This window comes from Suillus discolor (assembly GCF_016758755.1).
Source record: "Suillus discolor strain FC423 chromosome Unknown F5147scaffold_92, whole genome shotgun sequence".
Lineage (NCBI taxonomy): Eukaryota > Fungi > Basidiomycota > Agaricomycetes > Boletales > Suillaceae > Suillus > Suillus discolor.
This window is the reverse complement of record NW_024541339.1, coordinates 114,400-137,946: the sequence shown is the minus strand read 5'-3', so window position 1 is coordinate 137,946 and position 23,547 is coordinate 114,400. Positions and strand designations below refer to the sequence as shown.

The 23,547-nt window shown below is 46.4% G+C and overlaps 8 protein-coding genes across 8 annotated transcripts; 3 read left to right on the top strand and 5 right to left on the bottom strand.

Annotated features, from left to right (window-relative positions):
- Positions 1 to 1,034: 1,034 nt before the first annotated feature.
- Positions 1,035 to 2,407, bottom strand: F5147DRAFT_657770 (uncharacterized protein; the record flags this gene model as incomplete). Its single annotated transcript, XM_041434329.1, has 8 exons — positions 1,035 to 1,066; positions 1,183 to 1,276; positions 1,491 to 1,566; positions 1,657 to 1,678; positions 1,752 to 1,809; positions 1,850 to 2,000; positions 2,155 to 2,296; positions 2,329 to 2,407. The coding sequence occupies 8 exons, from the start codon at positions 2,405 to 2,407 to the stop codon at positions 1,035 to 1,037; spliced, it is 654 nt and encodes a 217-aa protein (XP_041286788.1).
- A 314-nt stretch (positions 2,408 to 2,721) lies between these two features.
- Positions 2,722 to 5,357, top strand: F5147DRAFT_722601 (major facilitator superfamily domain-containing protein). Its single transcript, XM_041438921.1, has 18 exons — positions 2,722 to 2,842; positions 2,905 to 2,930; positions 2,983 to 3,009; positions 3,068 to 3,076; positions 3,127 to 3,207; positions 3,255 to 3,319; positions 3,374 to 3,477; positions 3,533 to 3,654; positions 3,711 to 3,771; positions 3,829 to 4,054; positions 4,161 to 4,192; positions 4,242 to 4,298; positions 4,349 to 4,365; positions 4,417 to 4,469; positions 4,520 to 4,610; positions 4,742 to 4,858; positions 4,915 to 5,075; positions 5,137 to 5,357. Exons 1-18 carry the CDS (start codon positions 2,799 to 2,801, stop codon positions 5,269 to 5,271), a joined length of 1,428 nt encoding a protein of 475 aa, XP_041286787.1. The 5' UTR covers positions 2,722 to 2,798; the 3' UTR covers positions 5,272 to 5,357.
- A 2,796-nt stretch (positions 5,358 to 8,153) lies between these two features.
- Positions 8,154 to 9,161, top strand: F5147DRAFT_657768 (uncharacterized protein; the record flags this gene model as incomplete). The annotated part of the gene is made up of 4 exons (XM_041434328.1): positions 8,154 to 8,557; positions 8,618 to 8,706; positions 8,768 to 8,878; positions 9,010 to 9,161. The coding sequence occupies 4 exons, from the start codon at positions 8,154 to 8,156 to the stop codon at positions 9,159 to 9,161; spliced, it is 756 nt and encodes a 251-aa protein (XP_041286786.1).
- A 2,171-nt stretch (positions 9,162 to 11,332) lies between these two features.
- On the bottom strand, positions 11,333 to 11,926 carry F5147DRAFT_779774 (uncharacterized protein; the record flags this gene model as incomplete). Its single annotated transcript, XM_041442357.1, has 1 exon — positions 11,333 to 11,926. One exon carries the CDS (start codon positions 11,924 to 11,926, stop codon positions 11,333 to 11,335), a length of 594 nt encoding a protein of 197 aa, XP_041286785.1.
- A 1,617-nt stretch (positions 11,927 to 13,543) lies between these two features.
- On the bottom strand, positions 13,544 to 15,736 carry F5147DRAFT_779772 (uncharacterized protein; the record flags this gene model as incomplete). Its single annotated transcript, XM_041442356.1, has 6 exons — positions 13,544 to 13,689; positions 13,739 to 13,889; positions 13,944 to 14,064; positions 14,116 to 14,321; positions 14,373 to 14,741; positions 14,894 to 15,736. 6 exons carry the CDS (start codon positions 15,734 to 15,736, stop codon positions 13,544 to 13,546), a joined length of 1,836 nt encoding a protein of 611 aa, XP_041286784.1.
- Positions 15,737 to 15,976: 240 nt separating this feature from the next.
- On the bottom strand, positions 15,977 to 16,198 carry F5147DRAFT_779771 (uncharacterized protein; the record flags this gene model as incomplete). The annotated part of the gene is made up of 2 exons (XM_041442355.1): positions 15,977 to 16,087; positions 16,142 to 16,198. 2 exons carry the CDS (start codon positions 16,196 to 16,198, stop codon positions 15,977 to 15,979), a joined length of 168 nt encoding a protein of 55 aa, XP_041286783.1.
- Positions 16,199 to 17,471: 1,273 nt separating this feature from the next.
- On the bottom strand, positions 17,472 to 18,187 carry F5147DRAFT_657766 (uncharacterized protein; the record flags this gene model as incomplete). The annotated part of the gene is made up of 3 exons (XM_041434327.1): positions 17,472 to 17,618; positions 17,720 to 17,894; positions 17,985 to 18,187. The coding sequence occupies 3 exons, from the start codon at positions 18,185 to 18,187 to the stop codon at positions 17,472 to 17,474; spliced, it is 525 nt and encodes a 174-aa protein (XP_041286782.1).
- Positions 18,188 to 19,214: 1,027 nt separating this feature from the next.
- Positions 19,215 to 22,662, top strand: F5147DRAFT_779769 (uncharacterized protein; the record flags this gene model as incomplete). The annotated part of the gene is made up of 12 exons (XM_041442354.1): positions 19,215 to 19,667; positions 19,719 to 19,811; positions 20,302 to 20,331; positions 20,384 to 20,518; positions 20,573 to 20,662; positions 20,711 to 20,821; positions 20,869 to 21,009; positions 21,057 to 21,245; positions 21,291 to 21,401; positions 21,452 to 21,691; positions 21,738 to 22,169; positions 22,210 to 22,662. 12 exons carry the CDS (start codon positions 19,215 to 19,217, stop codon positions 22,660 to 22,662), a joined length of 2,478 nt encoding a protein of 825 aa, XP_041286781.1.
- Between the last annotated feature and the right edge of the window lie 885 nt (positions 22,663 to 23,547).

Here is a 23,547-nt window from a genome sequence, read left to right as displayed (position 1 = left end):
TATAGTGCATCCATTGGTAGTCGAGAGTGCGAGTCATCGAGACTTGCTTTTCGCAAAGCAGTGATGAATGCCATCGCATCTTGAATATCTTCCAGTTGCGCCATGCAGTGAAGTTGCTCCAGGTCTTCGTCAGTCCAACCCATACTAGCGGTGTTCTCAAGTCCAGTGTCTTGATCAAGATCAGCAGCACCAAGATCAGGTGCGCCATGGTCTCGTTCTTCAGGCTGAGCGTTACCGAGATCAGGTGTGTCGTGGTCTCATTCTTCAGGCTGAGTGTCGCTAAGATCAGGTGTGTCGTGTTCTCGTCCTTCAGGCTGAGCGTCACCAAGATCAGCATGAAGCTCGTAAGTGTCTATATCCATGGTGATATTTATCAGTCTATTAGTCTTGTTTTCTTGTTCGCGACACTTTCAATTGAAAGGCTCACTGTTGTGCTAGAAATATGGCCATGACCTGGTTGTATGCACATGGCGGGGCAGTGATGTCGAGCCTCAGAGATGCGATCTCTGGCTGGAGCAAGTAGAGAATAAGTTCGTCCGGGTACTAGAAACGGCAGTCACAGTGAATAAATCAACTGCTCGCCGCTCTGCCAGTGGGCTCGTGGTTGTTATGTTGTAGTCTGCGAGAGATATAGTCGCGGGCTTAGTAGTAACTTGAAACGCGACTCGGTCCGAGGGAATGATTGTATCGAGCCGAGGTCGTGGCGGGGACAAATGACATGGTGGGCAGATGAGAAGATGCAAGTGGTTCAACTGCACTAGCTCGGAATAAACATAATGCAAATGCGTGGGGTACAAGTTATGGAGTTACACAAACAAAATATGCACGATGCACATGCGCATTGCGCACATATGGGCATTGTGCAAAGTTTGTTGAAGTTCAAAAAATATTGCAAACTACGCGATCGAAGTTTGACATGCTTGCATTTTTTTTACTGTTGCAAGGATTCTTTGCGTTTTGCACAAAATCAGAGTTTTGCCGTCTCGAATTTCTTAGATTTGTATCTGCCTCAATTTGTACTTAGACATCTATCTCTACATATCTACCTCATTCTTGTCGATTTTCACTGGGGTTCAAAAATAATAGAAATGTTGAAAATTCAATTAAATCATTTTCGAGTTGTATACACCTCTGTACGCCTTCAAACACGTCATATTGCACAAGATTCTCACTCAGGCTCACCATGGTCTACCAGAGGATCAATCCTGATCGAAAAGAACGAGCTCTGTAGCCGCTTTTGGAGGAAGGATGGGAGATCGAGCACATCGCTGATGTTCTTGGAGTGTCGTCGAGAAGTATAGAGCGGTGGGAGGCAAATTATAATGAAAATGGACGTGCTAACCCTCACACACCAATCATGGGCCGCCCTCGCTTGTTGATCAAACTATGAAGGATGAGATCTGCGAGCTGCTAGCTGAAAACCCGTCTCTACTACTGGATGAGATCAGCGAATGGCTCATGATCAGCCAATATCCACACCAGCTCTTTACCGCAACCTCGGGGACCTTGGAATCACCTATAAACGCTTGAAGAGGATAGCGGCCGAACGTGATGACGGTTTCCGAGCTGATTGGTTGCACAACATGACAGCCAACTATACAGCTGAGCATCCCTGGCCCCAACAGCGTGATTGTCCTCGACAACTGTTCCACTCACAAGAGTGACGCTTTACGGGAAGCTGTAGAGGCATCTGGTTTGCTAAATGCTACTTTGCTTCGCCTGCAAGTCTGACACATTCGTAGGTTGCTTACTTGTTTTTCTACCACCATACTCCCCAGACTTCAATCCGATCGAGGAGAGCTTCAGTTGCTGTATGTTCGGACATGTTTCATTTCATTCTGTCACTCACACTTTCTCTATAGTGAAGAAGTGGCTTCGAAGGCATTGGAGGGAACTCCGACACAGCCAATTCCCTGAGCAGGACCTTCGTGAAGCTTGCTTCAGGGCTGTGAATGCCGAAAATGCGCGAGGCTGGTATAGGCATAGTGGCTATCTCAGATCTGTAGTACGATGGATGTATTAACTGTGGTGTGGGCAATATTACTACGTGGAGTAGAGTGGACAATAGCTGCATGTATGGGGTATGGATATCTACAAGGGTCATATAAGAATATTAACGAACGGTAAATGTGCAAATAAACAGCGGGGTATCACATTGTAGATTTCAAGCTAGATGGAAGGCCTTGCCGCTTTGCTGGCAGCATATCAGGAGCAAGCTCTAAATCATCATCCCCATTGGTTTCTTCACCATCCTCGCACAATGAGTCCTCCATGCCACCAAGATCACTACATTCTTCTGTGTAATGTCGTCAGATTCCATATGATTACCATCAATAGACTCTTCGTCAGAGTGTTGTGAATGAGAAACATTCTTCTCGTCGGAACATTCAGATACTGTAAAAGACATTATTTAACGTTCAAAAGAGTGTCGGTTATACTTTTCTGCTCGAGTTTGAGTGAGAGTGGGGCAAGTTTGCTGAATTTTCGATTTATTTGAATTTTCAGCTTTTCCACTATTTTTGAACCGCCACAAACACGTGAGTCAAGACTTTCGGAAATGACTGTAGCCTCATGCAGCCTGCAAGCTGATTGGAGTTTGCCGCGCACTGGGCACGCAGGAACTTTATGATCGTGAATCAGTGATACACGCTGCAACCACGTTCTAACCGGTAAGCATCTTCATATTATGTACTGAATTCAATGCCTGTAACGGACACCTTAGTAGGCGGCAAAGTACAAACTTGTCTTGGCTGTGATCATCGACGTCCTCTACCACTACCACGACTTCCCTCAACGCCATGACTGGGAAGATCACCCTGAGTAGTGTTTCTCTGATCTTTGCGTACATTATCTTGTGTTTGTTTTTCGTCTTCAAACTGATCACAATGCAATACTTTATCATAGCTGTGGAACAGCTCTGTTTTCTGATGGTAAGCAGGTACAACATCTGACTCTTAACGTGAATCTAATAATCATTCGCAGGTTATGGCAACAATGTCATTGGTTTTGGTGGGTGATGTATTCAACTTGATAAGCCCCGTTTCACCCAAAATTCGACTGTTTGCAGTCAATACTCGTGAGCGATTTTTTCCATGAAATTTACTCAAGGTTCAATGTGAATCACAGTTCTAAAACGCATATATGGCACTGGTTCCGACGGCATCACTGCGAACTACAGCACCACACTCTCTAGTGTCGCCTTCGCAGGTGCGTACCTGAGTCTCCTTCGTTGATATACAATTACATCGTCTCAGGCACCGTGGTGGGTATGTTCACCTTTGGCTACCTCTCCGACAAAGCTGGACGCAAATTCGGTATGGTGAGTAGATATCAATCCCGATCGATCAACCCATAAGTCATACTTTTGAAACAGATGTCCGCAACTGGGATCGTTGCGGTATTTTCGGGTCTCTCGTCTGCTTCGTCTGGTGCGAACAATAGCCTTGACGGTATGCTTGCTATGCTTATTGCATGTCGGTAAGTACATACGCCGGTCCGAGATCATCTCTGCTGCTCATCATCTCTAACACAGCTTCCTTCTTGGGATTGGCATTGGTGCTGAATACCCTTGCGGTTCCGTGTCCGCATCTGAACAATCGGAGGAAGAGGGCATTGCTAAGAACTCGCAACACCAATGGCTTGTGCTAGCAACGAGTGAGCCAATGTGATGAAATGTCTCTATTACCAATAATCTAAAACACGCTGCCCAGACACTACGATTGATTTTGGTTTCGTTGCTGGAGCATTCGTACCATTGGTACTTTACTGGATGTTCGGCCGCCATTCACTTCCACGTCTTGTAATCCATGTCTAACAGTTGCTTTTCAGATTCGGAGACAACCACCTTCGAGCCATCTGGCGCCTCTCGCTTGGGCTTGGTGTGGTTCCTGCTACTGGTGTCTTTTTTTGGCGGCTACGCATGGAGGAACCTAATCGCTACAAGCGCGATTCAATGAAGCATGTCCGTATTCCATACCGACTAGTCATTAAAAGATACTGGCGTGGCCTGCTTGGCATCTCGCTGGCATGGTTCATCTATGATTTTATCACGTATGTCAACGACCGCTTCCGTGCACTCTGACTAGTCACTCACATACCTTCAGATACCCAGTGTGTTGTCAGGCACCTACAGGATACATTATCACTGATCTTTTCTATAGTTCGTACTTTATTCATCCACAATCACCGATACGTATGCATTTACATTTGTTTTCTTGAGTAGAACTTAACCGTCTTGGCAGCGTTACCGGGGGAAATTCATCCCTCACCGTCGTCTTTGGTTGGTCTGTTGTGATCAAGTAAGCTTCACCCGTTCGTGGTTCATGCTCCTATTTACATGGTTTCACAGCCTGTTCTACATTCCAGGTGAGTCTATTAGACGACGACGAACTTTCAGAGCTCACATTCTGTCCGCAGGCACCGTTATAGGTGCCTTCTTCGTTGATCTCATGGGTCCAAAGGCCACCATGGTGGGTGGTAATAAGCAGATGTGGAGTGCCTTTTCTGAATCCCATGTTAGATCACTGGCCTTCTCGCACAAGCGGTCATTGGATTTATCATGAGTGGTCTTTATACCCAGCTGTCACAACACGTTGCCGCTTTTGCTGTAGGTATCTATGTAACACATATCATTGATACTGAATGGTTCATTAGGTGGTGTACGGCATCTTCCTGAGCTTCGGCGAGTTTGGTGCGTGGAATTGCGCAATCACTCCCCGTCTTTTGAACTCTGTTTGCCTAGGTCCCGGAAACTGCGTTGGTGTAGTGGCTGCAAAGTCCGGGCCTACTGCTGTGCGTGGCCAGTATTACGGTGTTGCAGCTGCTACTGGAAAAATTGGCGCATTCATTGGAACTTGGGGTACGTGTCATACAGTCCTTGTACGAAGGGTGGACTAAGTTTGTTTGTCTGTCCAGTGTTCCCTGTGATGATCAGGGATTTTGGTGGCTCAGGTTCAGCTAAAGGGAACACTGGCCCCTTCTGGTTTGCCAGCGGTCTTGCCATCCTAAGCGCAATCATTGTATACTTTCTTGTAACACCTTTGGACCACGATGGTATGAAGGAAGAAGATGCCAAGGTGCGCAATTGTCAGGTTGTCCCTCCCATTACCCACAACGTTTATACACCTCACAACATAGTTCCGAGAATACCTCGAAGCGCACGGTTTCGATGTCTCACGTATGGGTCTTCCCAAAAATGAAACCGTACCATATGCGGAAGGCAAAGAGGCGGGTTCAGCGGTCAAGGACACTGATTCAGCGATCAAAGTTTAGTTGTGCTGCAAGCAGATGGGCCTTTACGTTCGTGCTTGTGTACCATGATGTTTCCTTGCTCACTTGTATAAATACCTTTTGAATAAATAGTCTTCAGAGATCTAGACTGATGTCATATTTTTTTGTGAGGGAAACCATTCTTGTTGAAGCGATGGCTCGCCTTTTACGACCCCTGCTGGTTATCTAATGTAATAGTGCGGATAGTGAAGCTTCTACATGAAGGACTCAGATGTATTGAATATTTTATAGTAACTGGACGTGTCACTTGACAAAAGTTGCAACGCAAAGTGCAACGGGCAGAAGGAAGTCAGACACGGTTTTGGCTCGAGATCTCTGTCATGGGGAGAGGTGGGTATTATATCTGGCCATCAATGCTTTGTATCCAACATCCAGTCGTTTGGGCGTTCCATGCCTACAGTCGACATACGACCTTGAACAGATGGATGACTCGGTTGATGATGCGTATGAGTCACAGGCGCAGGATGTAAATAGAATACTGGTAGCCAAACGTTGAACAATGAGCATGCAGAACTGTTGATAACTCATCAATCAATCACTTCACACTGGCATGGGGATAGTAAAAGGGATGACGTTCCAGACATTCCTCAAACCCAGTCATTATTACAGAAATTGTGTCCGGGTAAAATACTCTATACCGATTTGATGCAACAATTGCATTTGGGCCCATATTGACGTCAGCATATTGGGTATTTTCCGACTGCTCAATCCCAATGCTTCCGGCAGTCCTCCAAACATTGCCAATGGTCGTTTTCCACAGTCGTACACGACCATCATTCCCAGCAGAAGACAGGACCGTCCTGAGAGAATGCGTATCAACTATGCAGCTTACGATACCCGAAGACAAAAACAAACCCAGTGATATTCCACTCAACACGGCCAACCGCCGATCTGCACGCATCCAATCAGTAACAAAGCCATAGGAGAGTGCGAATCGCACGTACTTGTGGTGATCGAAATCTGCTACTACATTTGCAGACCATTTAGGATCGCCCCCTTCTCCTTCGACTTCAGGTTCTTCCTCCGCAGGCTTGACTCGCCATATCCTAACATGACCATCGTGACCTCCAGTAGCTATAAGGTGATATGATCGCCCGCACAAAGGTGCCCATGCCACCAACGTGATTGCCAATGGTGTTGCAGTATCTCCGTCGCTTGCAAGCGAGGTTCCTGCCTCAGTGGGCAAACCCGTCGGCGAAGGAGATGGGTCTAAAGTAAGGAGAGTGAGCAATGCCACAAAAATGAAGCGTGACAATACTTTGATAGCACCAGATACCCCACAGCCAGCCGCGACGATCTCCCCCCAACATCTATCTTTATACTATGATATGCACCACCCTCCATCAGCTTCTCGATTCCCCATTCCGGGTCGTCCCTGAGTGGCGGGGTTTTGCGATTGTTGCAGGGCTTGAGCCACCAGGGTTGCAGAAGCACCCTCAAGAGTCGCGCTTGTTTGCGTTGGCGTCGCAAACGCCACGGAGTACGATGAGGACAGTGATACAGATGGGAGCGTTGAGACATCGACTTCTTCTGAAAGCTGCCATGTGGCTAGCGATGATTGTTCCAAGCACTCATAGATGCGAACGTGATTATCGGAAGAGACAGTTGCCTTTCAGAAGCTCTCATAAATCTCTAAATGGGACGAACGTCTGACGTACCAACTTCAACCCAAAATGATGAGGGGCAAATTCGACTGCGCGGACAGTGCCTCTTGCATCAACCAATACAGCCCTTTCCACCCATCTTGAGGAACCACATGAAGCAGCCTGAGGAGACCCGGCACCAGCACCATTCGTTTGGGAATCTGTTGTTGATGCAAAGCTAGTTTGCTCCCAAATCTTGACTGTACGGTCGAAAGAGGCGGATGCGAGTATGGTCCCAAATTCTGGGTGAGCCCAGCTTAGTTTGGAGACGGTAGCATCGTGAGCCTGGCATTAATTGGTTGATAAGCGCAAAAACGCGTCTTCCAACATGCTCGCCTTCCAGTCATCTTCGACGTTCCAATTCCCATTACTCTCGTCTACTTGCCAAATTTTGATTCTTTAACAGCAGCGTGAGTTGACTTGTAGAAACACGTATACGCATTAAGGGAATAACGTACCTCTGATCGAGACTGCAAGTAGGCCAAGCGAAGCCCATAAAAATCATAAGCTACGTCTGTCAGAAGATCAATGTGCGCGCTCTGGATGAGACCAGTTTGTATCATGTTTTTCCGAGCTTCGTAAATTCCGAGTGGGACAAATGATTTTGAAATACGCGTTGAGATGTAGTAGCAATTGTTATGCGGTTGTTCTTTCTTGCACAAGTAGCTGGGAGAATGATGTATCACCACCTCGACCGTGACATCACGTTACCTTCACCTAACTACCTTGCCATACTGGGTGGGAATGGCAAACTAAACAGTTCGGCAACGAGATGTTGACACATCGGCGGTTTCCGAATTTTTCTGCAAGCCAGACTTGAATCCAAACGACATTGATAAATAAAGGATTTTCAATTCAAATTTCGACGTGGGAACGATGACAAATTTAGATGTTGGTGAAATTGTAGAGCAAAGTAACACATTTTGACAAAGATTTCAAGTCCTGTATAAATAGATAAAGGTATTTGAAGTTTTCCGCCAGGAAAATGACAAAGCAGATACGAAATTTTGTAATCCAATTTTGTCTGTAAGTAAATGCATAATTTGAGGCACAGAAAATGTTCTGTAAAATATTATATAATAGTGGTACTCAATTCAACTTTTCAAACATTTCAAAACTCACTTAAACACTTTAAACTCCCAGCTAAAGCTTCAGCAAACTCGGTGTCATGTGCATCAATTCAAAGTCAGGCGAATTCCAGAGGGCGGACTTTGAAACACCATGCCTCCCACTCGTCAACGTGCACATCGTTCTGCAAGACTTCGAGCTGATGCTCGAGTGCACTCAATGGATCCTTCAGCACTCTCCGTACCTCCCTCTGAGGGACAATCCAAGGTCCCCTCCGAATCTGGACCACGATTGACCATCCAGTGGCATAATGAAACTGCCCTAACGGATGTCTTGGTGAATTATCTAACGTCTCACCCTGCTGATTGTAGGGTGCTCTTTTATTCTGAGGGGAAGAAGGCGATGTCCCCCGTCAACGACAGCCCCTCGGGCTCGGACAAAGGCCAAATCTGTAGCGTTATCGCTAAACTTATCTTCACCAATCACCCCAAATATGGTCACGCATATCACGACAATCAGAAGAAATTCTGTGACACAATCAACAATTGCATTAACAAGTGAGTTTTCTTCTCATTTTCTTATTCATACATGTGCTAATGGAATCCCTCAAGTCTCAGAACAAAGTACAAGAAGATGAAGGCTAGATTCGGTGACACAGGTGCCGGTGTGATGCCGCTTGATGGGACGGCTGCAAAAAATCTGCTGGGTGTGTCCTTTGTCTTATTTTGTTCTCAGCTTATTTTAATCAGTTTATCGTGTTTTTGTAGACTCAGTTCTTTTGGAGTTCCCATGGTACACGGACCTCGATGGAATCTGGCACTCCAATCCGTCGTTGGCTGCAAAGACTTATTCCTCCAAGCCTGGTGTTGATCACGCAGGTTCTTTTTACTCCCTGGTTCAACCACATGGTGGGGCTGGTCCCTCCACATCCTTTGGCGCTTCACCCTCTCCCACACATTTCAGCGCTACACCATCCGCTAGCGCTCATGATGCGTCTCCTCATACCCAGGCGCGTACATCAGATCCTCATACCCAGGCGCATACATCAGATCCTCAGACCCAGGCGCGTACATCAGATCCTTGGACCCAGGCGCGTACATCAGATCCTCAGACCCAGGTGCATACATCAGATCCTCTGTTTTACGGCGATCCCCCCATTGACCCACAACTCCTTCAACCTCAGACTCTTGCTCCCCCCTTCATACCCCCTCAAATACACCTTCCCGGCCTGCGCAATTCCCCTGATGTCACTATCCTGGACAATTATGCTCCTGACTCCGGGAGTGGCCTGCTTAATGCCCCCCTTGGCAATGCACTAGACTACCTTGACGACGACGACAAAGAAATGCTTGATGATACTGGTGCCGGTAGCCCTTCCCAGGTCGCGGGGACAAAACGCCACTTCGCTGCATCACCCTCACCTCCTCCTGACGCCCCCCAGCCATTCGCAATTCACACCAAACTCCCAACACCATTATACGACAGTCGCTCGGCATTCGGCGCTCACAAGCCATCAAGCTGTGGAGCGCGACGCAAAGGGCCATCGGACATGGCCCGCAGCATGTCTACACCCTCCTCGACGACGCGCAATACCACACCGTTGTCGGACTACATTGTCTCTCCCACCCCGCAGACCTCGCTGCCCAACAGTGGGGGCAGCTCGAAAAAGAAGGCAAGGTTGGATGTCCAGGACCAGGTAGGCCTGGTCCGGGACAAGATTGAGAGCCTGCAGTCTAGCGCCCTGTCACGCCATGAGAGCAAGCACCAGCGCTATCTCACGAAGCTGGGTGTGAAGAGCGAGCACTCCCACGACACGAAAAAGTATGAGTGGCTCCGTGACACTTGTGCACACGAGGCTAGTCAAGCTAGCCTCATCCATCAGCGCCAGCAGGAGGACAAAGACACCGAAATTCGCCTTCGTGAGACGGATATATGGGTGCACAAAGCACATTCACTCGTGCTTGACAAGGAGGCCGAAACCCTGCGGCTCAAGATACAATACCACCAGATGATGCAGGGCAATAAGGCCCCAGGGTTGGATTGAGCTTTGTGAGTCTGGCATCGTTTCGTTGTCGTCATCATCATCATGTTTTGTTTGTCGCCGTCATGTTTTGTTTGTCGTCGTCATCTTTCATTTGTCATTGTTGTCTTTCATTTGTTGTCATCATGTTTTGCTTGTCATTGTGAGTACTTCTTGTGATTGATGTTACATAGCTACATACATGTATGGTACATATTTATTTGTGGTAGTACATGTCAAATTGAATCTGAGAGGAATTATTCAGCCCTATGTTGTGCATTTGAGTGAGGACTATCAAAGAGATCATCCATCAGCTTTGCACGAGCAGCCTGACCTGGAGTGCCATCATATGTCCTGTCACCAATGACCTCATCACCATCTGGACCCTCAAGCTCCTGAACAAAAAAGTCTTCCCCCTCTTCACAAGCCCACTTGAGAGAGCTTTCATATGTTCCATCTTCCTTGCGACGATGAGTTTTGAAGTGAATAATCATGTTGTGCAGGATAATACAACACTTAATCCACTGCACAGCAAAATCAAGGTCTTTCTCAGCCTGAATGCGGAAGTGAAGCTCTCGAAGGGACTGGAACCGTCCCTTCAAGACCGCAAATGTGTGTTCAACACGAACACGAACCTAAAAAAAATTAAATTCATTGAAAAACCAGAAGAAAAAAAAAAACCTTGGAGAGATGATAATTGAATGTCTTCTGGTCCTTTGTCAACCGTCCATTGCGAGGCTTCTTGTAGGGAACAATGCACCATGGCTCCAATGGATATGCACTATCTGCCCAAACCCAATGACCATCAGGCAGAAGGTCAGCATGCTCTTTATAGAGGCGAGTAGATCGGAAAGTGAATGCATCATGGACACTCCCGGGATGACCAAGGGAATAATCAACAATAAGGAGGTTGTGGGGTAAGATGACAGCCTAAAATTAAATCAATTTTTTGAATATGAAAGGGAAAAAAAAATACCTGACAGCCCAGGGAATACCTGCATTTCCTATCATAAAATGTCTCCCCATAATAGCCCGGTTTGGTGAAAAGATTCATGGTTGAGCCATCAATGGCCAAAAAGCCACCCTTCCACTCAGGACAAGTACGTGACTCGGCAAATTTACAAGCCAGGTCAACATCCTCAGAATTAGCTGCTGGGAAGCAGATAAACTGATCATGGGCATCAAGCACCGCAATCATCACACGATTAGTGCAATTAACCACGGACCCAACACTCACACCTGCCCATTGAGCGACATCCTCCAGAGTAATGGCATTACCATAGTGGCCTGCCCGATTCAGAAAAATAGCAAGCTAGATGGAGATGGGGAGCTGAGGATTGTTGGACTTGCTTTGGAAGATAGGGTGATCAGAGATATAATCAAGAATGTCATTGAAGATCTCAGGGCTGACACGAAGTTTCTGCCAAAATAAGTGAGGGTGATGTTCCTCGTGGTGAATGAGCATGTGAAGCTGAGGTGCTCGTGGAGGAGGCTCATCGGGCTTGTGGAGTACACGAGCCCTCTTAACCTCATCACGAAGTGCATCAATCGTGTCCTGGAGCCTGTCGTAAGGCAGTACAGAATCATCAGAAGATACAGAATCATCACTGGAAAAATTGGATATCCCTGTCATAGGGGAGAGGGGGGAGGGGGGGGATGAGGAGCTAAAGGATAGACTGATGGTGTCATCATCATCCGAAGTGCTAGAAAGCGAATCCTCAGAGTCAGAGTCAGAATCGCTCTCAAGGTCGGACCAATCGTCCAGGATGTCCTGGTACTGTAGCTTGGCCAATGAAAGTGTGGCCTGATCAACGATATCGAGGAGTTCTTGGCATGTAGATGGACGAGGCATAGTTTCAGTAGGGCAGGAGTCGAGGGGATCAAACCCCCCATCCATTTCATGCATATGTGACACACTTTGTGTCGGAGTTTGAAATTTCGGAAAATTCCGAAGTTCCATCTCACACTGAGCATGTTGGTGCCGTTGTTGACCTCACATCCTTGATGCTCACCTGCAGCACTGAGCAGGACATAATTCAAGTTTCCAGGTGCCATCCACCCAAAGTAAGTGATTTTTGTGCTTATTGCAAGTTGTAGCTTACATTCACCCTTATCTTACAGGAAATCTATTCTAATCCAGGTCCCACACACATCCCACCTGACCAACAACACCTTATCTTTATGGGAGAGCCGCTGCTCCACCCTTCACTTGGTATCATCGACAACTATGATGAGTTATATCCTTCGCAGTGGTGGGAAGACCCAAGCGCATACATCAGATCCTATCCTTCACAGCGGTGGGAAGACCCAGGCACGTACATCAGATCCTCAGACCCGGGCATGTACATCAGATCCTCAGAGTCCCTCCACATCCTTTGGCGCTTCACCCTCTCCCACACATTTCAGCACTACACCGTTCGCTAGCGCTCATGATGTGCCTCCTCCCACTATAGGTCCCTTCCCACATGTTGCCATTACGCCCTCCACTGGCGCTCATTATGCGCCTCCTGGTGCCCTTGGTAGCCCTTCCCAAGTTGCGGGCACGAAATGCCACTTTGCTGCATCACCCGCTCCTGCCCCCCCCCAACCGTTTGAAATTCCCACCAAACCCCCGACGACCCGCTCTCAGTCCATCTCATCCTCCTTCCCCCAGCACTTATTTGTTCTGTCCGGTACTTGCTACCTATGGCTGATTTCATTCTTGCGGAGTGGTTTTTTTTACAATTTTATTAATGCAGTCATTTGAAATACAAAGTCTATTGGATCCTACTTGCTACCCATAATGAATCTATGCCCCGGCTACTTTTGCTACTCTAAAGCACGACTTTCCCCTCTGTATAGCACACTTTGAAAATCTTAAGTGTTTGAATGTCTGACTTTGTGCCGATGTGCTGAGCATGATTCAACTGTTGTTACGCGAGTTTGTTGAAGCTTTAGCTGGGAGTTTAAAGTGTTTAAGCGAGTTTTGAAATGTTTGAAAAGTTGAATTGAGTACCACTAATGACTGACATTCATATCCCGTTGAAAAACTCAAATTTTCTCAATGGTAAAATGTGATTATAGAAAATGCAAAGTTTTATACATAGTCAAAAGACCTGCGCATTCAGTGGGTATTCATCGCACACTCGTAAGGGATTCGTCGTGCATTTAGTACACTTGGGCATTTTGGCCATTCAGAACATGGAATGGTGAGAATGAGGTGTTTATTTGGTACAGTAATCGGTACAGTAATCATATCACATAGTTGCGCGTGACTTCTATATAAGACAGATCTGATCGAAGCATAAATTAATGAAAGTTGAAGGAGCAACTGCAATATCCACAGTGTTCTTCTTAAGGTTACACTTAACTATAGTAGAGATGGAGCCGTGGTGACTCCCATCCAGAACAATGCACAGTTGGTTTTTTTTGCGAGGAGGAGCTGGGCTCAGATCGGTGACAGGTATATGGTAATGCTGAATTGCGGCGCCTGCACCATTTGATGAATGGAACACTGCAACACAACCCTCGGGGGTGGGTCCATTCAGACCGAGAAATGGATCGGGACAAGCCATTGACATGAATCAATTGTGTAGCCTGCCCCCATGAGAGAGGGTGAGACTTTCAACATCACGTGATGTATGGTGAACTTTGAGGAGAATTCTTTCTTCATCAGCCAAGCTAACGGACCTAAGATGAAATAAGGTAAATGTTACGATGCCTCTGTGGAGGGACTCACCCTCTTTGAGTTTTTCCGTTCGAGAATCAAAGCTATCCAGTACATCATCAGCATCGACAGTCCAGGCGTCGGGTTTGGCAGCCAAACAGGTGGGATTGACAGTGGGCAAAGGATTACCGGCCTGATCCTCGGGACGGGCAGTCCAGGTGGTCTACGATGACGACACATCAGGATCTGCGACGGCAACCGATGAGCTAGAGGGAACCTTTTCAGGTGGAGGGGTGACACTTCGAAGTTTTGGGGCTAAGTATGATCTCCTCTGCATCTTGCAGAAAGACAACATGTCTATTCCTTTGAGCATTGCACCATTTAATCTCATTCCGTACCTGAATACCTATGAGCAATTGATCCATTGTGAAAATGTGCGTGCTGCTTACCTGGTAGCAACATTCTGGAGTTGAAGTGTAGTGCGCTGCTGCCCATGCACAGCAACGGTACAGTTCTCTGAGGTGAGACTGTAAAGCGTAGCTTGGTAGCCCTTATGGTCACCCCCAATGATAAATACTTCTTGGCCGATCTCCTTTTTGAAGGAATCTGGGTTGGCGTTGCATACTTTTATCACAAATGAGATGGGAACGTCAACCTGCCAGAAGTCAGTTATGCATAGACATGCATAGGTTATGAAGATACTGACGAGTGAATAATCAATGTCAGAGAGTAGGGTCAAGCGAGCATGTGGAAAGTTGATGCTTTGCACGATCCCTTTCATCTGATACTCCGGCCCACAGGCGACTCTCACAACATCTCCAGGTTTGACATCATAACCCTTGTCTTTTGTGTACTGTAACATCTGGAGGTGGGGGAGGTGTGTCCGCTGAACACATGAAATAGGAACTGGAATATTCAATGTTTCGTGCTGGAACCATATATTGTCTCCTCCCTTGGGGAGCCAGCACACGATGCCATACTTTCCCATGTGCTCCCCAACAAGCACTTCTATGCCATCCCCTATTTGAATGGATTCAATATTGGGAGGGGGCTTAAAAAGTTGCTGCACTGGCAACTGTGCGTGCAGTGTGTGACCCAGATGACGGCAGTCTAGATAATATTTCGAAACTTCCACATATGCTCCATGTGTTAGTTGCAAAATGCTCAATTGAAAAGAGACACCTCTTCCTTTGAGACGTCTTGACATAAACAAAATATATCATTTACCATCTCAACAATGTGCCCTTCCACACCCAAGTACGGACCTGCTACAACCCGAACCATGTCGCCGACCAAAAACACGCGCTCGATATCCTGTAATCGAACCTCTATTTCCTTTCGGTGCCCATCTAAGCTCAGATCCAAGGTGGCAGAACCAGCAGGATGGTCAGTTGAGGCGACCTTCCTGATTTCTGAACTGAGATCTCCTTTGACGATCTTAGCCCAGTCACCTATGTGCAAGAACTGCATCGAAAATGCAACCACAGTGCTCTTGAGGAACGACTGGTCCCACCCGGATTGTAGATGAAGTTGTATGTCGTTAGCGTGAGGGCAGACAACATGTTCTAGGCGATCGCGATGGAAGTTGTGAAGCAGGAGGCCCTTATAATATATCTCTCCTTTGTACTTGCATCCTACAACTTCCTCACCGCGATTGATGTTGGAGACTGCATCCCCGTTCAGAAGGCGGGATTGGTCGAGTAATGACCGAGACCCCCGAGGCATGGGGTATGGGAAATCTCGTGGAGGAATCAAGACTGCAACCAAGTCATTTAGTAGATCAGAATCAAAGACTTGGGCTATGTCGCCCTTGTACTTTCCATGCTTGATCCTCACCCACACTGGGTTGGGAAGCTTGCTACAAGAACGCTCGACTATTTCACGTTCCTCGTCCGATATGAGGACATATTGCTTCATGGCAAGGTAGAGTGACGAAGTAAGTGAATCTGCAATGGTTCTGGGGCTGTCTGCCACCACGTAAAGCTGGCCAGGTATCCAAGCTGATACCTTGACGACAAAATTCTTCATCTGAAGATGTGCAGCGATATAATCCGTAACATTTCCTATCATTGATGAGTGAAGCACGACATGACATCAATAGAAAGACTTACATTAAGCATGAAGAAGATACATCCTCCCGTCCTGTAATCCAGCTGGACTTCTTGAATGGATCAAGTCGGATATCGAGGAGGGAATAGTTTGGCGATCTTGCGATGAACTAGGCTGTGTCGCCTCGAATCTATTTGTAATGTCATTGATGGCTGCAGCAAACCTAGCAACTGATGATGACCCTGGCAAGGATGTAACCTTTCAGGGCTCAGAGGGACCGTTGTGGTCACAGTTGTCATCATCATCCTCCTCCTCCTCCTCCTCCTCCTCCTCCTCCTCCTCCGCAGCCAGATCGAGGTAGGGGTTTTTTAACTATGGTAGCTGTTTAGCATACAAAAGTATTAGAATCATATTATTTTGGCTTACTTTGGCTATTCTACGTGAACTTTGAACGTGCGCACTAGATGATCGCCTGTCATTCATGCGAGGATCATTGGGAGCCGAAGAGGCCGGTTGTATGTGTTTCGCCTTCACAGCACGAAAGGCATCTCAAGATTCCTTCCAATCATTTGGAGAATATTGATCGCCGAGGTGCGATAGTAGGGCTTCTTCCATCTGAGCGTATGTCATGTCGGTGGTAAGGAACTGCTCCAAAATCGCCCATGCCCATTTATCCACTAGTGGTGTTTGATTCCCTGTGATATGCTCATGAATAACGATATGGGTAATATCATGTTGGTACTCACCGTCATCAATTCTGATGCACTTGGGGGTAAGTGCATCATCATTGGATGCAGCACGTTTGGACATGGTTTCTGTAGTCTGTAGAATATGGCTCAGCACTATGGTAAACGAACTTAAAGCATCACGCACTATATTCAATTGTTCACGCAAAGTCTTAAGTCTACGGTAGGTCGTGTCGAGGTAGTTGTAGCGGAAAGAAAACCATGAAGGTGCGAGATCAGTATTTATAGTGAATGACAAATTTGGAAGCTTAGCAAGTGTTATTGTGCAGATTGTGGATCATGGTGGACACAGCAAATTGTCTATTGTGCGAGAGGTTAATATTGTGGACCATAGCGTTGTTTTTTCATCCTAAGTATTGTTGAGGCCCACTCATAACACACACTACTACTAGTAATGTAATGTATCGGTGGATGGATATACACAATGACCACAACGCTACAAGTACTAACACTCTGTCGTACGGGAATCGGAAGAAAGTCCACTTGGAGAGACAGAAGGCATGATATACAGAATGACTTACAAATTGAAACTCAGTGGGCAATGCCGGTCCGGCAAAACTTTCCAGAGTGGGCGCAAAGTGGGCACTTCGGTAAAACTTCTGGCGGAGTTTTATTATGCAATTGTTCACTATATAGCTAGCATCTGTTTACAACTATGGGTTCCTTTTGGACTTTCATGTGTGCAAAGTGTTCGTTGTACTGTGTAGATTCTGTATATTTGTATAGGACTCTGTAGGACTGTAGAATTGGATGAAATTAGACTTAGTACAATCTGAATATCGATGAATGCATGCCTTCTTGCGCGTCTCTGTTAGACGCAAACTACCCCGCTTCCCGCTCAAAATTTGGATAGTAAGCACACACTTGACCTAAACATTGGAATAGGTAGCTCACGCCCTAACTTCAGATTACTGCTAAATACATCACTGAATCCCATGGTACATATTCATGAATCTATAATTGTTAATTTCCGAGAAGAATGACCGCATGTAGCGCATCTTCTTGGGGCTTTACAAGCTTGGCTTGTCCATGTCTGCCATTTGTTTCCGAGCTTCACGCTCAAGTTCTTCACCCCTCTGCGCCTCAATGTATTGTTCTACCAAGGAACGGATGTCAGTATTCGTTAGGTCATTCATTTGAGCCCCCAACTTTGAATACTGTCACCAGGCATTTTCCAGCAATGTGATCCCCTATGTTAGCCTAATTAACTGCATTCCGATAAGTTAGTGCATGTTTTGTATCACATAATATGACATACTATATTGCTGACATATGCTATTATCGCCATTGCGATAGCTAGCTGGACTATTCCCTGTATGAAATTCTTGATCGCTGACCCCAGAGAACGGTCGCTCAGCGATGTCGTACGTTTATGACACCCGATGGAGATGGTCGGTTCTGTGTCATTGGTGGACGTTGCTCCAAAAATCAGGCTGTGGTGTGTGCTATCATATGTCTTGCACTGTGTCAGACCCACATTCCATTAATTGATGAAATAACTCACCGTTACAGTTTGTACTCACCCCTTGTCTGCGTGTTGCAATACTTGCTTAAGGGTGCCTTCATTCTTGTCAAAAATATGAATAGTTCCTGTGTCACTGCCTCCGACAACAAGGGTAGCCTGCTCCTCAAAAACAACCTGTTTCGGGAATGTCTTCACTGGATTGGTATTATAGGTATGGATACACGCCCCATCTTCTAATCGGTGCAAGCTAAATCTGTTCATTACATTGTCAATTAGGAACAGTGTCTGAGGGGCGTCCACAACAGCATGCCCGCTTTGGTAAATCGGTAAGTATATTTTGACTTGCCTGATGATATCGCTCACATCATCGGCCCAGCCTTGTTTGTAGCGATGACAGTGCTGTCCAAGCCTCGAAGCGTATGTCTAAAATATCATTGGTTCTCTGCTGATGATGTATGGACGTGCACCTACATCTCGCCGTCATACATCCCGAATACCAACAAGTTTCTACCTGCTGTTCGATTGAAGTTGACAGTGCGCAGAACCGTGGTGGAGAGCTCAATGCTGAAGATTGGTATCAACGGTCCCTTGAAGTCGAATGTCCATACTTGAACCTGTCTGTCACGTGTTCCACTTGCAATACGACTGTCGTTGCCAGTATGATCATAGGTAAGGCACATTATCTCCTTACCCATTCCGATTCGCCTTGACACTTTTGCAGTGAAGTCTTCCAAGCCTTGTCCTTGCTGTTGCCAAATACATATGAAACCCAGTCCTGTGCCATAGCATAGCGTCTCGCACGTTGCTTCTTGATGGGTTATCCAGCATGTGCAAGTCACCGGATTGGCCGGATTTTGGATGGCTGGCATTTGACGTGGAGTTGGGAGTTGCACTCGTCATTTGAGGTCCCAGATCCTCATGCCGTCTGAGCCTGGTACTTGAGTGAGTGTGTATAATGTTATTCTGGATATTCAACTTACCCCTACTTGCCGACATATTTCCATTGTGAGAGACCGCTAGGCAATTGATTGCGTTCTTGTGCCCAATGAGGCGCCCTTCAAGGCGATATTCTTTGCAATCGTTGGATAGGAAAAGCATCGGTAGCTGTAAACGTTAAGATTTTGTGTGGTTGAACTATAAGGTGGTATATACAATAGAATATACAACAACACTATCTGCTTGGCAACCCGGGTGGGCGCTGGGTTTTCGATCTAGACCTGCATTGCCGTCATCAATTGGTTGACATTAAATATCATCTTCTCAGCTCTGTTCAGTTCCAAAGTCAGTCATGCTTCAATCCTCTACTCCTGTCATTCCTTTTTATGAGTCTGAAGGTCCTCCCCAGGCACTTCTGTTATTGACATATCACACGGAGATGTTTTGTCCTACATTATCGTTCGTCTTGATATCTCCCCAAGAAGAGATGATATTCTCTACTCTTCCGCTCAGAGTACTCACCCTAACTCCTTCCCGCATCTTCACGACCATGTCTCGTGCAACAACACCCATTTGTTCTCGCGCGTCTACTCCCAAAGTTACCAAATTAGTCTCTTTTTCGGAAGAGCAGTTCACACAGAACAGCGAGTCTGAGAAGGTGTCAACATATTCCTCATTGTCCTCTATAAGTTCCAAGGACTCCAAAATTCTCAAACCGGAGGGTGAGGCGGGGCGCCCTGGTCGTGGTGGGTACAACTTGGAAAAGGCGCTCAACTGGGATGTTGACCACTTCAAGGATCTCAAGGTGAGACTGCACTGGTTAATTTTGTTTTCCCTCATCCCCACTTGAAATTAGGAGTACATTCACCGGTCTATCAATAAACACTGTGACGTTGACAAGAGCAAGAAACTTCAAGCTGCAGCTGCATTGCAGGAGGTTCACAGAGAGGTATTTCTGCAGTTGCTATGGCAGCTTGATATTAATTTTTTTTCAAGGCTCTGAACCATTTTCCGGAACTGGCTGACTACCATGGGTGTTGGCCAGTAGGAGATATAATTCAGATGCAACTGAAAAACACTTCTGCTAAGGCACAACAAAACAGTTCTCGTAAATAGTGCGTCCTTCCGGAAAGAGTCAGGAAGCAGTAGTCAATCCTTTTGTAACAGAAGCAGCCAGAATGCTGTAGTTGATAAAGCAGTTAGGAAGCAGTAGTCAATGTAGTCCATGCATGATCGGGGGTTTCAATGTTTTACCTCTTCAATCAAAAGCAGATCTGGACCTGGCTAGACCATTCCAGACCTAGCCTATAGCGTTCCAGAGCACTCTGGATTACCTTTTGAATGTAATTTCACTGGCAGTGAAAGGTGGTATCATGATACAAGCGTGCACAATTAGGGACATTTTGTTCAGTTTGAATCTGATTGTAGTTGTACCTAAGGCTCCAGATCAGATTTGGCGACACAATCAGGTGAGTTGTCTTCAAATAAATTGCGGATTACAAAATAATTTGTTGCATCAAGATGTCCCATCTAATGTCCTTTTTTTCTTCGGATGATCCGGCCCCTGAAGTTGTTGAGTCGCACCCCCTCAACGAGCTTCATTCGCCCTCGACACATATGTACCCACCTCCACCTGCGAGTACTACATTGGCTACTGTAGATCATGATGACTGTCATCCCTCAGCGATAACTCACACATACCCACCGCAGCCAGCTATTTCCTCCAGCAAGGGGTGTGTAATGGAGTTAGATAATCCTTGGCAGTCTGTTCGTAGGACGAGAGATGACGATGAGCAGCAGGTGGGGAACATCCAATTTGCCTCCTTGTGTCAGCTAATGAATGCTTAGCTGAATAAAGTCTTTCTCAAAGAAATCGCTCAGTCATCTAAGCTGCGTGAAGATGTGCGCGAGCTACATTTCAGCAAACATGATCTTTTGCTCCGAAAATGCCATGTGCAGGTACATGTAATCTCACATCCCTCGCGATCATACTTAACTCGGTTCAGATCACCTCGAATGTCCGTGAATCGGATATGCAATTGGCCATTGCACAGTATCAGCAACAGAACCAATATCTTCAGCGTGACAATGCTAATGCCCTCGCTTCCTTGGACCAGAACCATCGTAAAGAAGTAGCAGAGCTCCAGGTAGGATGCTTTTGCCATCATATCAACATTCTGACTTGCATTGACAGAACAATATGGCACTTGGTCTTCATAAAGCCCAAACCAAAACCCGCGCCGAAATAGAACACTTATTGGCCGAGAAAGAGGCTCAATTTGACTGTAAAATGTGTTTGGCAAAAGATAGGTTTTTGGCCGACAATGAAGCTGAATTAGCCCACTTGGACGCCAAGTATAGTTCCAAGATCAATTCATTGGATGTGAGTATCGAATCACTGGTATGCGGGGTTCTTACGATTTCATAGAGTCAACTTCGACATGTCAACACTGCATCACCTGCGTCCACACCTGCCTGGCGGCATTTTGTGGGCAAAAAACCCATGGCTACATGTACCAATATAATTGGGTTTTTGCCAGTAAGTCGACAACTCAGATGCACATTATTTGCTGACACTGCACATCATAGATTCCTGATTCCAGCTCAGAATCTGACACAGACGAGGAACCTCAGACGGAAAGTCTTCCCCTGACTTCACTCTTAGGAGACGTCCCGATCGTGAATGCGACTGTCAGCATGCTTGCTGAGGTGCTCGCGAAGGTTCTTCAGACTCCTCAAATGACGTCTCCTCGAGGACCTCATTCAAGACGCAAACCACCTAAACCCCCTGTCGAAAGTTTCACTGATACCCAGCGCCAAGACAATAAGGTCCGTAATCACTTAAAGCAAATCGCTCTGCTCACAGAAACATCAGGCAAATGTTCGAGAGTTGTTCAGAACTGCATTCCATGCCACAAAAGACGAAGAGTATATGCTTCATGTGTCGGTGTCACGTGAAGCTATATTGTCTTTTGCACATGGAATGGGCCCAGGCCCTGACCCACTTGCAATGCAATGGGATATGGCGACCACACACAACTCCGAGTGGAATCAAAAAGTTATTGATTTACTCTGTTCCCAGTATGCAACTTCACAGGAGACCAACCGATGGGCTAGACGATCTTCTCAATCAATTAGAGATGACATTACACTGAAATTCAGCCAATGCCACAAGTGTTGGCGAAAGGCTCAGCCTCTCACACTTAGCGATGGTACTTGCGAGACCATGCAACAAGTGGGAGATCAACTCGTGGATCAGACGAATGAGCGACTGCGGCTCGCTAGGGTCCTCACTCGCAGGGCGACGGTCAGTTACCTTGTTTCTTTCAGAGTTGAAGCATATTGAGCTACTCACTAGAAGTTCGAAACTCGAAAAAAAAGTGACGTCGACGCTGCTAAGTGATAGGAATGCGACAGGAAAGGATGATCAGGCTGTGTGGGCGTATCTTCAATCTATCATGGAGAATCTTGGCAAAGATGGCATGAGCTCTGACGAGAGTGAGCACGAAGATAGAGACATTCAGGTCTTTCGTCAGAAGAGTATGCCATGGAGAGCAGATTTCAGTCAGGAGATGCAGATTATTGACCAACAGCATTTAATGGGTGCCACAATTTTCACTCCTCACGGAAGTAAGCCCACAAAGCGTCTTCATAACATTAACCGGGAGTCTTCTCGCATCCCAATCGAAGGCCTGCCAAGAGCATTCTATAATGCTTCCTGGTTGACTGACCAACGTCCCTCATTCACAGTATCTAAGAAGAAGTTTCAGAGGATGGAGATTATCGTTGCCCGCCAGTAATCTTTCAAATTGATAAATGAGGTGTCATTTGTATGATAGAGTAACACAGACAATGTGCCACATATGAACTACTGCAGTGTTGTCCGGCGACCTCTACTGAACTGCGGGTGGTTCCCTCCCAGAGCATATGCCAGTGAAACTATATGTGCAGACCAACAATTGTGAACACAGGAGGCATTATCTAACAGGCAGGGTCTTACAGTGTCCGTTGTGTAAGTGGTCACCACCATTGGTTTTTGGTACTAACTAGCGACTCTACAGGGTGTATGTACATTCAAATTTTGGTCCGTAGTTGAACATTCTTATGCAGTTGGATACTCCCCTGGCATTCCAGCAGGCGAATGTAATAATGCACCCGACCTATGGATTACTTGCAATGGTTCTGGAACTGTTCTAAATGAGAATAGTCCGTGTGGTTCTGATTGTGCACTGAGGACTGTTCCAAGGGAAAACAATCCATGTCTCATGCCGTTAAAAATGCATCGTGCTGTAGGTGGAATTAAACTGTCGTTATCTGTATCTGTTGCAAGCTTCTAATGAATTCCATCAGTAGAGGTTATTGCGAAACCAAGCAACCATCTTATGTGTCTGTCATCATCTTTTGCTGAGTTCTCGGTGTAAGACCTATGGTCTTTGCAGCCTCGTATAGGCCTTTTTGTGTTGTCCCTCTGGTTCTAATTGCAGTACGCGCTACCATTGGTATAGCGCGCATGTCTTATATCGTCGGCCGACAGCCGCGGCTTGCGCGCGCGCTTCGGCTAGCATCGGCTTCTCTTCGGATTCATCGCACGTCCTCCGTCCATCCTATCCATATCCTCCGCTGGTTCATTGGTGCGTATATTACTTGATTCCCACTAGACTAACAACATTTCCCAAGCTATTCCA

What these genes read in the sequence shown, in the direction of transcription:
- F5147DRAFT_722601 (XM_041438921.1), top strand. Translation starts at nt 2,799, where the DNA reads ATGACTGGGAAGATCACCCTGAGTAGTGTTTCTCTGATCTTTGC. An exon ending in CCATTGGTACTTTACTGGAT is followed by an intron (nt 3,772 to 3,828) that starts GTTCGGCCGCCA and finishes GTTGCTTTTCAG; the next exon opens with ATTCGGAGACAACCACCTTC. An exon ending in CGCATTCATTGGAACTTGGG is followed by an intron (nt 4,859 to 4,914) that starts GTACGTGTCATA and finishes TTGTCTGTCCAG; the next exon opens with TGTTCCCTGTGATGATCAGG.